Source organism: Halichoeres trimaculatus, unplaced genomic scaffold (genome assembly GCF_033239565.1).
Source record: "Halichoeres trimaculatus isolate MK-OKI-2021-1 unplaced genomic scaffold, fHalTri1.1 fHalTri1_scaffold_20, whole genome shotgun sequence".
Classification (NCBI taxonomy): Eukaryota; Metazoa; Chordata; class Actinopteri; order Labriformes; family Labridae; genus Halichoeres; species Halichoeres trimaculatus.
In genome coordinates, this window is record NW_027437198.1 from 9038543 (window position 1) to 9050218 (window position 11676).

General features: G+C 39.4%; 1 protein-coding gene across 1 annotated transcript; it reads left to right on the top strand.

Annotated features, from left to right (window-relative positions):
• Nucleotides 1-693: 693 nt before the first annotated feature.
• LOC141809770 (uncharacterized) lies at nt 694-10799 on the top strand. The gene is made up of 5 exons (XM_074696956.1): nt 694-994; nt 2503-2612; nt 5307-5396; nt 5632-5802; nt 9246-10799. The coding sequence occupies exons 1-5, from the start codon at nt 844-846 to the stop codon at nt 9411-9413; spliced, it is 690 nt and encodes a 229-aa protein (XP_074553057.1). The 5' UTR covers nt 694-843; the 3' UTR covers nt 9414-10799.
• The last annotated feature ends 877 nt before the right edge of the window (nt 10800-11676 follow it).

Sequence of the window (11676 nt, forward strand, 5' to 3'; positions counted from 1 at the left end):
TAATGCATACTTCCCATAGTTTCATTCATGAATACTGATGCTCCTTTTGTCTATATGAAACCCCTCTCAGGATGGGACCCCACCATCTCCAGGGTTACCGAGCTCCAGCTCAGGCATCCAGTGTGTTAACTCGGTCTAGTCTGGATCAATTCATCATGAGGATGCAGCAGCAACAGTCTACTCTCTGAAAGTAATATCAAGGAATTTAAGTTCAGGAAGTACAATTGCATGGTGGCCTTAAAGGTAAAATAAAAAAATATTTCAGACAACTTAAAAACATTTAACAAACATACATGAAACAGAAGTGTGAAATGAGCTCTTGTGAAAAATTGTGTGTTGTTCATAGAGCTAAGCTACATATATATTTTTTTTAATTTGTGTTTTGTTCTGTGAGGTAAAATATGAAAGGGTCAGTGTTTTTATACATTTATGTAAATGTTCTTTGACCCTTATGTCCCCCACAATGTTGAATACAGGCTCAATTTAAGCACAGTTACGAGTCCATTGTTTTCCTGCAGCCCTAGAGTCACTAACTCCTCCTTCACTTTAAAAATTCATGTCTAACAGCCTGAGTAATCACTCCTTCACCTCTGGTCTATCATCCTTTATCCAAACGCTGCTGCGGAACCAGAGCGACGTCACGCGGTCAGAAAAGGAGGACGTCCGCGCGCCTCCACGAGCTCACACGCGCTGTGTTTACCGAGCGGAGAGTTTCACACGACCTGCAGGAGCGCATGTGTTCGGTCCTCCTGTCTCACACCGTGTTTGAGAACTGAGGAGCCGGTGAGGAGGAGCGTCAGATCCGGACTTCGTTTCTCCCTCTGATGAGTCTATTACAGTACGATGAGAGGTTTGGCGCTGAGCCTGATGAGTTCTGGAGGATCTCTGAAGGGAACATTAACAGTGTACACGCAGGAAATGTCCACAGCTGCGAGCCCGACCGTGCCCTCATCTCAGCTGACCTCAGACCAGCTCACTGTGGTCGCTGCGTCTTGTAAGTAAACTGTCAAAATATATTTAAAAGAAAAAAAAGGCTTTGAACTGTATTTCATCACTGGAAACATGCATTGATGTTCCCTTGAGGTTTCAGCTCTTAATTGGAGCTGTGTGGTGAAGCCTGTTCTGGATAATTGATTTTTTTCATGTTTAACGTGTAGACAGAAGATAGCACCATGCATATTTAACAGACACATTTTGCACTCAGAGCTTTTACACTATAATAGCCGCTAATGGTCCTGTAAGCCAAAGATGGTGTCTTTTATTATCTTTGCAGCTGTCACTGTTTTTGACTGAAAGGTGAGAAAGGAACAAAAAGGGTACCTCTGAGTGGGAAAAAAAACTGCCATTCAGAAAGCTATATTTTACTGTCATGTATACTTTGGCTACATTCAGCCTGGTTTTATTGCCCCTATTGATTGTAATAATGAGCAAATACTTTTGTGCGTTCCTGCTGTTTCACTCAAAGCTGTGATGAGGAATTATAACTGGTTATGAAACAGACTGAAATGGAAATTGATGCTGCTTGATGACCTATAAAAGCCTCAGGACAATTGGCTGACAGTTTTTTTTTTAAGTAGTTTTTAATGCCTCCAATTGCTGCAAAGGGGTAGGTGTCACACCCGCCAAGTGAAAACAAAAACAATTTACTTCATTGTCAAAGGAAAGCAGGTTAACAGTTTCGGTTAGAAACAGAGATTACACGTGTACAAGGGAAAATCAGCAGATCCGCAGTATCACTTTGTCCACAGGGGGCCCCAAAGTCAACACTAACATAAAGTTCTTCACAGGGGCTTTAATTTGTTGTACTTAAATTATTCTGTTTTCTACCTTTTCTTTGCCTTGTACTCTCCAACCACTTTCCAATTCATGTTTTACATCTTTATGAAAGCTCTTTTGAGTTTTTTTTTTTAATTGGCACCCTCACTGCAAAAAAAATAAGATTTTATCAGGTGTTTTTGTCTAATTTTCAGTAAAAATGTCTTTTGAGACTTAATATAGGCCACATTCTTCTAACCAGTACAGAAAAAGTGGCTCATTTGAAGTTATTCAAAGACAAAAATGAGGTCTGAATTGCTTGTAACAAGACATTATTCTAATTTGGTTCAAATCGAGTTGAGACAATTAAACTAAAAATAAGACCAAAGTACTTGATAAGATTTCAGTTTTTCTTTCCTTTTTTTTGTTTGCTATTTTTTTCTAGTACACTTGTAAGTAGTTCAAAAAAGATCTCACCCTGCTTTTTCCAAAATCAAAAAAGGAAATATAATCGAAAATAAACTTTCTCAACTTCAACCAAAACTTCTTGAACTTTTTTCCAGAGCCTCAAAGAGAAAATGATCAATGCCGTTTTAAAGACTTCATACCAGCCCTCTATGGGGTCTCTGACTTCAGTCATGTTTTTTTAAGTTATTACCGCCTTCTCAGTTCCTCTCAGTATTCCGAACGAGTATTCAGTTCTTTTGTTGCAATGTTGTTGAAAGTTTCTGTTTCCTTCTCCCACAGTTTCCTCTCTGGTCTTCTTCGTAGTCATCGTGGTGCTGCTTTCCATCATCTACCGCAAAGATCCTCAGTGCTGCAAAAGCCGTTCCTTTCAGGGGGCTCACGTAGACATGGTAAGTCCAAAAAAATAAAACTTAAGCACACAAAGGTGCAGAGATTTCCGATTTCGTTTTTAGTGGCTGTGATGTTGAGTTTTGTCCTGATCTGACAGAGAAAGAGAGAGACAGCATTAAGAGGTGTCACATTCAATTTGCACGGCTGTGGCAAAGAGACTGAAATAAACTTGATATGATCATTGTCAGGCAATGGATTTGTCTCAGTTGAATTAGCCGCCCTCCAGAAATATCTCCCATCGCCACAGTGGCTCTAATGGATTTGGACAGAATTAGCACTCAGTGAGAATATTGATGCTGGTTCAGCTACAGTGTGATTACATCTCTGCCAAACTGCTTCACAGGTAGAGCAAACCTCACCTGTGTTATTCAAAGAGTATGTTTGACATTTTAATCTTATTGTTCACACCTGCAGCACCATAAATCTCTGTGTCTGTGGAGCAGAAAGAGGATGAGGTGAGAAAGAAACACTCCACTAAGGCAACTTCTCACTGGTTTCCCTCTCTCCACTTCCTCCCTCAGACTCTCTGCAGTCTCAGGGGAGATATTTGTGTGTTATCTTGGGGTTGCAGAGACCCGACTCATGCCTCCCCGTCAGCAGACAGGAAGCTCTGTTCGGCTGTGTTTAATGGAGAGGCTCTGCTGTCCCGTTTGGGGAACTAACAGAGCGTTTCGGCAGGACAAACTGACCTCCACCAGCGGTGTTTCCAGGCACGCTGCTGATAAGACAACACCACTGCTGCTTATTCACCGCCCGAGTTAGAAATCACAGCTTGTTTTCATCTGGTTCCCTTTAAGGAGTTCTTATAGACCGTCTCTTTCACATAAACAAACATACCATATGCAAATTTACATGTGCAGTCATTACTAGGAAATTCAGAAACAGCATCAAAATAAAAGTAAAGGATAGAAATAACAAAAAACGTACATATTTGCATGTAGTCATCTCCATCCCAACTGTTGTTTTATTAATTTATGACAAGGTTAAAGCCTCCTTTAATACACAAGAACACATACAAATATATGAAATTGATTGAATATATGGTATAAAGTGTTGAGAATGAGGAAAAATTCAACAAAAAATAAGTGAAATAGGATCATTTTTCATAAGAAGAAGAAAATGGAAACATCCTGTCCATTAATAAATAAAAATCTATTCAAACATTTAAAAAAATATATCTGATTTATTTTTTAAGTAAAAAATAAAAGAAAATCTGGATTTTTTTTTTCAAAAATAAGTCAAAAATGGGATTGATTCTGACATTGCACCAGATCAACATTTAAAAGGGTCTGAAAACCTAGAAAAGTCTTATAAGATGTAATTTTCTTTATTCTAGAGAGAAGTGAGGGTTGTTCATTCCTCACTCTGTCACTGTTCATGTCTCTGACTTCATCGTCACATACCTCTCCCTGCTTCAGTCTGCACCCTGAATGGGGACAGAGTCCTCTGTTGGCGTTGGGGACAAAACAGGGACAATGGATCTCCTTTAGGCTGCAGAGGTGAAAAAAAGACACGCTGCCGCTGGGGTCCTCCCCCGACTTCAACACTGATTTTACACGGTTGTGCTTTTTCACACTGGCTGAGACAAAAGGACAAGTCTCCTTTTTATTCCTCCTTCCTTCAGGACTTCTCTGTTTGCCTCTTAAAGGTACAAACCAGAGAGGGAACATGACCTCTGACTTCTCCTTTTCGAGTCGACTCTCTCCGTCTGAAATGATGGGAGGTTTTGTGCCAAAGGTCATCGCTGTGCGTCACTCTGAGAGAGACTGATGTTATTGTTGAACTGGCCTGGGAAAAAAAGATAAATCTGTCTTAATTTTCTGATTCACTTTTTTATTCAACTTTTTGCACCAAAGCTCTAAAGCTATGTGTTTGAGTTGATTTTGGTGACACTTGTGGATGAATCTCTTATAACCTTGCTGTTTCATACGCAAGAAGTAATACAGGTAGTTTTGTGCATAAATGCTAACTTTGCATAGTAAGACCTCTGAGAGAGATGATTGAATGGACTCCTTGATAGTCATTTGTCCTGAGCAGAGTCTTCTTCCCCAGTTTGAGATCACTTAAGCGACCTATTATCTGTTTATCTTTCTAAATCCTACTTTGTGCAGCCTCCTCTTTAAAGTTCTCTTATCATCTCCTCCAGCTCGGCTTAAATCTCAGACACAAACAGATTCTGTTGTGGTCTGTAGTGTGTGTACTGGAGTGTGAGCTCGTTAGGAGGTACCTGCTGCAGACTCAAGGAGAATACAGAGGCCACACGGTGTGGTTTGTTGCCTAGGGACCCTGATGACACAGTAGGACAGCACATTGTCCTCCACATAAAGGACGCTCATTTAGACCCAGAGGCAATTACCTACTTTACTGGCAGGATTCCTTCAGCTCATACAGTGAAACACTGACAGGTCTGTGTTAGAGGGGGTGGGACAGGGAGGAGGCAGGGGAATGGGAGGGTGTTGGTCTTTATTGATCGGGTTATTTATGGTATTGCTAAACCAGGCAGAGTCTACAGTGATGAAACAAGGCATGAAAATCGGTCAATTGGGCTGAAACGAGTGGATTTCTGACTAATTGTTGTGATTGAGAAGCAACAAGGACCCCCAGGGTGGAAGTTAAAATGTAAAGTGCTTGTGCAGGAGGGGGTTTAATTAATAACCAAAGTGAGAAACATGTGACTGTCGTTACATTCACAGGACGCTCCGCCTCAGTACTACAGCAGCAGACAGACTCTGGTGGGATCCGCGTGTCTGGAGTCGAGTCACATCATGGACGACAACAGTCAGGTGAGAAAACACCACAGAGTATCAGCGTTATTAAATCCTCTGTACCATGAACCACAAAAACAAAAGTCTGAAGTCTTTCTGCAGTAAGAGCTGATTAGTCACAGCTGAGACCTTTTCATTGGCTGCTCGCTCGTGAAAAGCTCCAGCAGTAAAACTCCACCATAATCTGATGTCTAACACTTTAAGTGCCCGTGTTCTGTCCCTCATAAGTGTCCCTCTGTGTGTGTCTCAGCAGGCGGGTCAGCTATTCTTCGTTGGTCTACCCTCCAGCTACTCCCTTCCCGCTCTGGAGGCCCCCCTGCCGAGGCTGCCGTCCTACGAGAGTGTCCGAAAGAAGGACCGCCAGAGGCAGATCCACATGATGATTGCAGACCGCTTTGGCCTCAATGGACCCATTGTAACTGAGGTGGGCTGAGTGAGGGATTATGGGAGTGTCACAGTATTTGATGCAGTCACAAAGATTAGGGTGGGAGAAAATTCAGATGCTAATAATGAGACATTATTCATGTCCCTTCAGAGGTACCATACAAGTTTACAGGTATCTATGCTAGATGGATTAGTTTGGTGCTTATGTCAAACTTGACATTTGAATGAAATATGAAGAGAGCTTCAGTCTACAAACTACAGAAATAACTTAAAAAAAAAACCCTTGAAAAGAGATTTCACTTTGATACCATGAGGACTTTCAGAGCCGGGACCACAATAGTTTATGAACATGGTTGTCGTGTCTCCACCTCCTTCTGTACAAAAGTAAAGTCAAAATAATCCCTGCATTGGATGTTGACATGTGGCACATACAGTGCATTAAAAATAGACAGCAGATGTGCAGAAATGCCCTGTACTGTGACCTGTCACCAGGGGGAGCTCTAAATGTTTTGACTTCATCTTTCAGCACTCGGTCAAAAAACAAGTTTAATTCATCTCTTTAATTATAGTTTATAGTTTATCTTTATTTCATTCATGTTGTTACAAAAAGATATATACATACAAGATAAATATAAAGGAAAAAAATCTGAATTTAATGAAAAGAAGCAGAAAGACGAAAAATCTTAGTTTATCTGCCCCTTCTCTCTCAAAACTTTAAGTAAACACTTCTCAAAACACACACAAAAGAAGTGACATTATTTGGCCAGTATACCATATTTACCTTCTGTTAGGTCAGAGCAAAATGAAAAGCCAATGATTCACAAACATGAAATTCAGTTTCACCCAAACAGAAAGAAAGCGACAAAAACAGCAACAACAAACAAAAAAACCACTACCCACTAGGGATTAGAATATATCTGTCTAATGTGATGGTTTTGATCAGTTTGTTAAAGATACTAAAAGTTTTTGCTTCTTTGAAAGTTCTAACTCTTGGTTTTAAAAATATTTTAACTACTTTTCCTTTTGACGAAATGACACTGCATTGAAAACACTGAAATCTTATCAAGTGTTTTTGTCTTACTTTAAGTAAATATTTTCTTATTATTCTTGATATGAGCCACATTCAACTGGTCTGTCCAGAAAAATGTCTTGTTTAAAGTTATTTAAAGACAAAAATGAAGTCTGAATCGCTTGTAACGAGTAAAAAAAACTGCAAATGGAACAAGAAAAAAATGCTCAAAATACAATACAAGTCTCAATACAAGTAACTTTTCTATTGTTCCATTGGCAGATTTTTTTACTTGTTACAAGCAATTCAGACCTCGTTTTTTTCTTTAAATAACTTGAAACAAGACATTTTTCTGGACTGGTCAGGTGAATGTGGCTCATATCAAGTCGAAATAGACATTTTCTACTGAAAATAAGCCAAAAACATTTGATAAGATTTCAGTTTTTTCCAGTGTGAATGTTGGGTGGTAGGAAATTTTTGTGAGCTTTGTACATAATTTGCAGCATTTGGTTATAAAGTCACTGAGGCACTTTTAATTTTACAAAAAGTGGATTTGAGGGGTGTCTGTATGAAGTTATTGTTCTTATTGCTCCTTTATGTAAAATGGAGATTCACTTGATGGTTGTTTTACATGCACTTCCCCATACTTCAACACAATAGTAAGGTAATGGTAAGGCACAATCAATGCCTTGTATAATTGGTGCAAGGCTGTGGGTTAAACTTGGGAGTTAAATTTTCATCTATAATAACACCTAGAAACTTTATTTCATTAACTCTGTTAATTTTAGTACCTTCAATGTTTACTGTAGCATTCATTTTTTTGGGTTTTATTAAAAATCTTGAAGTTTGTTTTATCAATGTTTAGGGATAATTTATTTAAATCAAACCAGCGTCTAAATTTTGTTAGTTCCACTTTCAGTACCCTTTCTAAACGGTAGTCATCAGCAAATAAAATACGTTTTGCCCTTTCTGACACTTACTTTTTCATTCATGTATAGAATGAACAACTTAGGTCCCGAAACTGACCCCTGAGGCTCTCCACAAGTTATATTATTATTTCTGTTTTCTAAGTAGCTAGTTACCCACTGATGTGCCACCCCTCTGATACCATATTTGTACAGTTTTTAAAGAAGAATGGTGTGGTTTATTCAGTCAAAAGCTTTCTTCAGATCTACAAAAATGCTATCTGAAAACTGTTTTCTGTCTATTGCAGTGGTTATTTCATCTATCAGGATTTGGCCTGAACCCATACTGAGTACTGCTCAAAATGTTGTACCTGTTTAGAAAGTTGTCCAGTCTGTCTACAAATAATTTTAAAGATTTTTTTAAATTGTGGAAGCAAAGATACTGGTCTGTAATTTGAAAAGACATGCTTGACACCATCTTTGTATAGTGGAATGATTTTCGCTGTTTTCATCCTATCGGGAAATATCCTATACTTTATACTTCTGCTAAAGCAAACAACGTTTTCTGCGTTTACTTGATTCAGTCAGAGATGACTCAGCAGTTTGTGTTTGAGGTCCTGTTGTTTATCCTTTTAGCTGAGCAGATATTTGACTCCCATTACAGTTACAAAGAAAACTAAAGCTCCCATAAACTGGTTTCATAATAAACGCCCCTGGTGTGTCATCTCTCCATGAATGGAGATAATACGAAAATGTTCTTTCTATTATGACCTGCCGTGTCATACAATATTGTAACAGGAGCTCATTCAGAGATAAGTCTGCAGTAAACAGAAAGCTTTATCAGCTCATCCAATGCCGCGGCTGAATTGTGCCGCCGGCTGCTTTTCAAGGTTTCGCTGTGTTGATCTTTCGCTGAGCTTTTGACTCGCACGCCGCTCGAGCAAACAAGGTAATGAGAAAAAGGCATCAAACATAATTAAAGCTGCATTCTGAGAGCAAACAGAGGCCAGGAATGCAGCGCTCTGTGCGCCTGTCTTCTTCTTTTTTTCTACTTTGACCTCCCATTTTTTTCCTTAATTAAACAGTCCCTAGCATGACTGCCCTGCACACACACACACACAAAGAACACACACTTTCAAGTCAACCCATCACTAACCGCTGAGAGATCCCCCTGCCCCCACTGCCCCCACTGCCCCCACTGCCCCTTAATTTAGCCCTGTCCATCCAGCATCCTGAGGCAGGAAAGCACTAAAACTTCCACTAAAACTTATGTGTGTGTGTGTGTCAGACAGAGGGCAGGGTTATAGGGTTGCTCTTTGTTGCCTTAGGGTCTCAAAGCAATTAAAAGATAACAGTAAGTCAAGGAGTGTGAATCAGATGTGATCAGTGAGATAATGCATTAAGAGATTAATTAGTCATGAAAATACGCACGTTGTCTCAATTATTTTAAGGGATAGAAATTTAGCTTTGCAGCTTTTTCTGGTAACATTTTCAGCACGGGGAATTTGTTGGCTGTACAAATAAATGAAATTATCTTTGGATCAATATTTTGTGTTATTTTCTCTGCAGCCTCCTCCGACATACGAGGAGAGCATCCGTCAGTCTGTGGAGCTGCCGTACAACATATTCTCTTCCGGTCCGGATCTTGTGTCCCCTCAGAGTTTCTACACAAACCCAGGACTTGATGTGTCTCATCAGGTCACTCCAGACGCTAACAGCAGCACTCTGCCTGTGTGAAGCTCCTCAGGGTCCCAAAAATCTGGGGGTGAATGTGAAACTGATTCACACAGACAGTCACACATCCATGAACTAAAAGACTGATTGAGATACCTCATGAGAGAGTGTTTTTTAATCAAGACTGCTGATGGAGGACAAACCAAAGAGAAGCTGCACGGCCTCCAGGGACGGAGCAGACAGATCTGAATGTTAAGAGGATTTACCACAGCTGCTGTTTGCTGAACTTTAACTGAGGTGGCTGGTACATCTTGAAAGGCTGAAACAAACCAAAAAAGATCTTGTGAACTCTTGTCTTTGCTGTTTCTTTTAACCAGGACCAGCTGATTGTCATGACAAACTCAAATATGTTGAGCATCTCTAAGTCTAGCTACATGCGTTAGTATTTATGTTTTACTGAAAAGCTGTTTGGAAAAAATGTTTACACATCGTATAACACACAAAAAACAGGCTTGAGTGAGTTCAAATAGTGTCATCCTGTGGTTTGACCAGCAGAGCACAGTCTTACTATGATCCTGTCTGCGTTATCCGTTTCACATGTAGCAAATCACATTAGATAGAATCTAATGTGATAACAAAGACACGTGAAGTAGCTGTAGTGGACGGGACAAGAGACGAATGTTGTGACATATTTTTTTGTAGTTTTTTAATTATTGTTATGTTATTCTTACAAAGATTGTCTCAGAAAATCTTTGTAGCATCATATATGTGCTAAATGCTAAATTTCAGCAGGCTACATGTCAATTTAATATCCTAAAATCTGATATGACCTTTAACTGCACGACTGTGAAATATACTCACTAAGATGAAGATCCCTGCTGATTTGAGCAAATGTTAGGATATTACAAAGCAGCAAAACAAATTAAATATTCCTGAGAAAAAATATCCAGAAGTCATTGGGTGTGTATTCTATAGCAAATCACTTCATAGAAATACAGATTTCCTCTGATAGATATGACCTCTTTTTCTGCCTGCAGTAATGTTTGGATCCACTAGAGGACTGAAGCCCACAGCTTATTTTTATTTCAGCTTCACCACACTGAGCTCCATACCTAAAACTCTTTACCTGTATCAGCCTCATAAACTCTCCATCTGATCTGTTGCTAAGTTACAGAGGTCACTGCTCGTATCTGTGTAACGTCTGTACCTGCTGACACTTCACAGCCTGTCATAGAGTGCCTTCCATGGAGCTAAAAGACAACAACACAACTGAATGATTTCTCTTTTTCTCATGAAACATTTTATCTCTGTTCGTACTGAGTCTGTTCGGCTGCATCTGTGACTCAAGAAAGACTGAATGTCTCTGAAAGCTTTAGGAGTGAATCAGCGTAAACAGTGGAGGGTTTGTGTATTTTTGTAGAGGGCTGGTGAGTTTCATTGTGTAAATGTTTGTTTTGGATCATGTTCTGTATTTATTGAAGAAAATAAGTCTTCATTGTTTCTCATGTGAAAAAATATAATAAACAAATGTATTGTTTTGTTTACTATTGAAACGGTTACAGGACTTATTATTATTAATATGAATCTGAAACGACATTTTTTTTTGTTAATACAGCTCCACTATCACTCATAGCTTTGTGTGTGATTTTGCATTTCATAGTGCTTTTAATAGCCCTTAAAATTAGCGATGGGAGAGTACTGATACCAGGTATCCGTGTCGGGCCAATACCAGCCTTTTTTCAAGGTATCGGTACTCGTGAAAGCTGCAGATACCAGCTGCAAATACTCAAGGCACGAAAATCTTACGTCGAGCAAGTCCTCCTCGCCACTAGTTGCTGCGAATTGCTGCAGCTTAACACCACGGCAAATGTGCGTCAGGCCCTGTTCAGACAACATGAATAAACCAGGGAGAGTTAACAGTTAAACTGTTTTATTTTGCACTTTAGTTTACATTAAAAAACACTTAAACTCTGGCAGTTGTTGATTTTATTGTGCAATTTTAATATTTTTTTATATTTATAAAAAAAGAATAAATAAATTCAGAGACAGTTTGTGTTTTAATTTGAACTTAATGTCAGAGTGACTGTGCTGTCTTTGATCAAAATGATCCATCACAGTTAATTGAAATTATATGTATCAAAAGGACTAGTGGTATTGGTACTCGGTGAGCACTCAAGAGGGAGTACTCGTTCTGGTATCGGTCTGCATAAAAAGTGGTATCGAATATCCTTACTTATAATATTTTCAAGTGCATCACCGCGACCTTCCAAAGATGGCCGCCGTCCGTGTCCACCTCGCGACTTCTTTCGTCACTACCGGAGGAACC

What these genes read in the sequence shown, in the direction of transcription:
- LOC141809770 (XM_074696956.1), top strand. Translation starts at nt 844, where the DNA reads ATGAGAGGTTTGGCGCTGAGCCTGATGAGTTCTGGAGGATCTCTGAAG. An exon ending in AGGGGGCTCACGTAGACATG is followed by an intron (nt 2,613 to 5,306) that starts GTAAGTCCAAAA and finishes TTACATTCACAG; the next exon opens with GACGCTCCGCCTCAGTACTA. An exon ending in ATGGACCCATTGTAACTGAG is followed by an intron (nt 5,803 to 9,245) that starts GTGGGCTGAGTG and finishes TTTTCTCTGCAG; the next exon opens with CCTCCTCCGACATACGAGGA.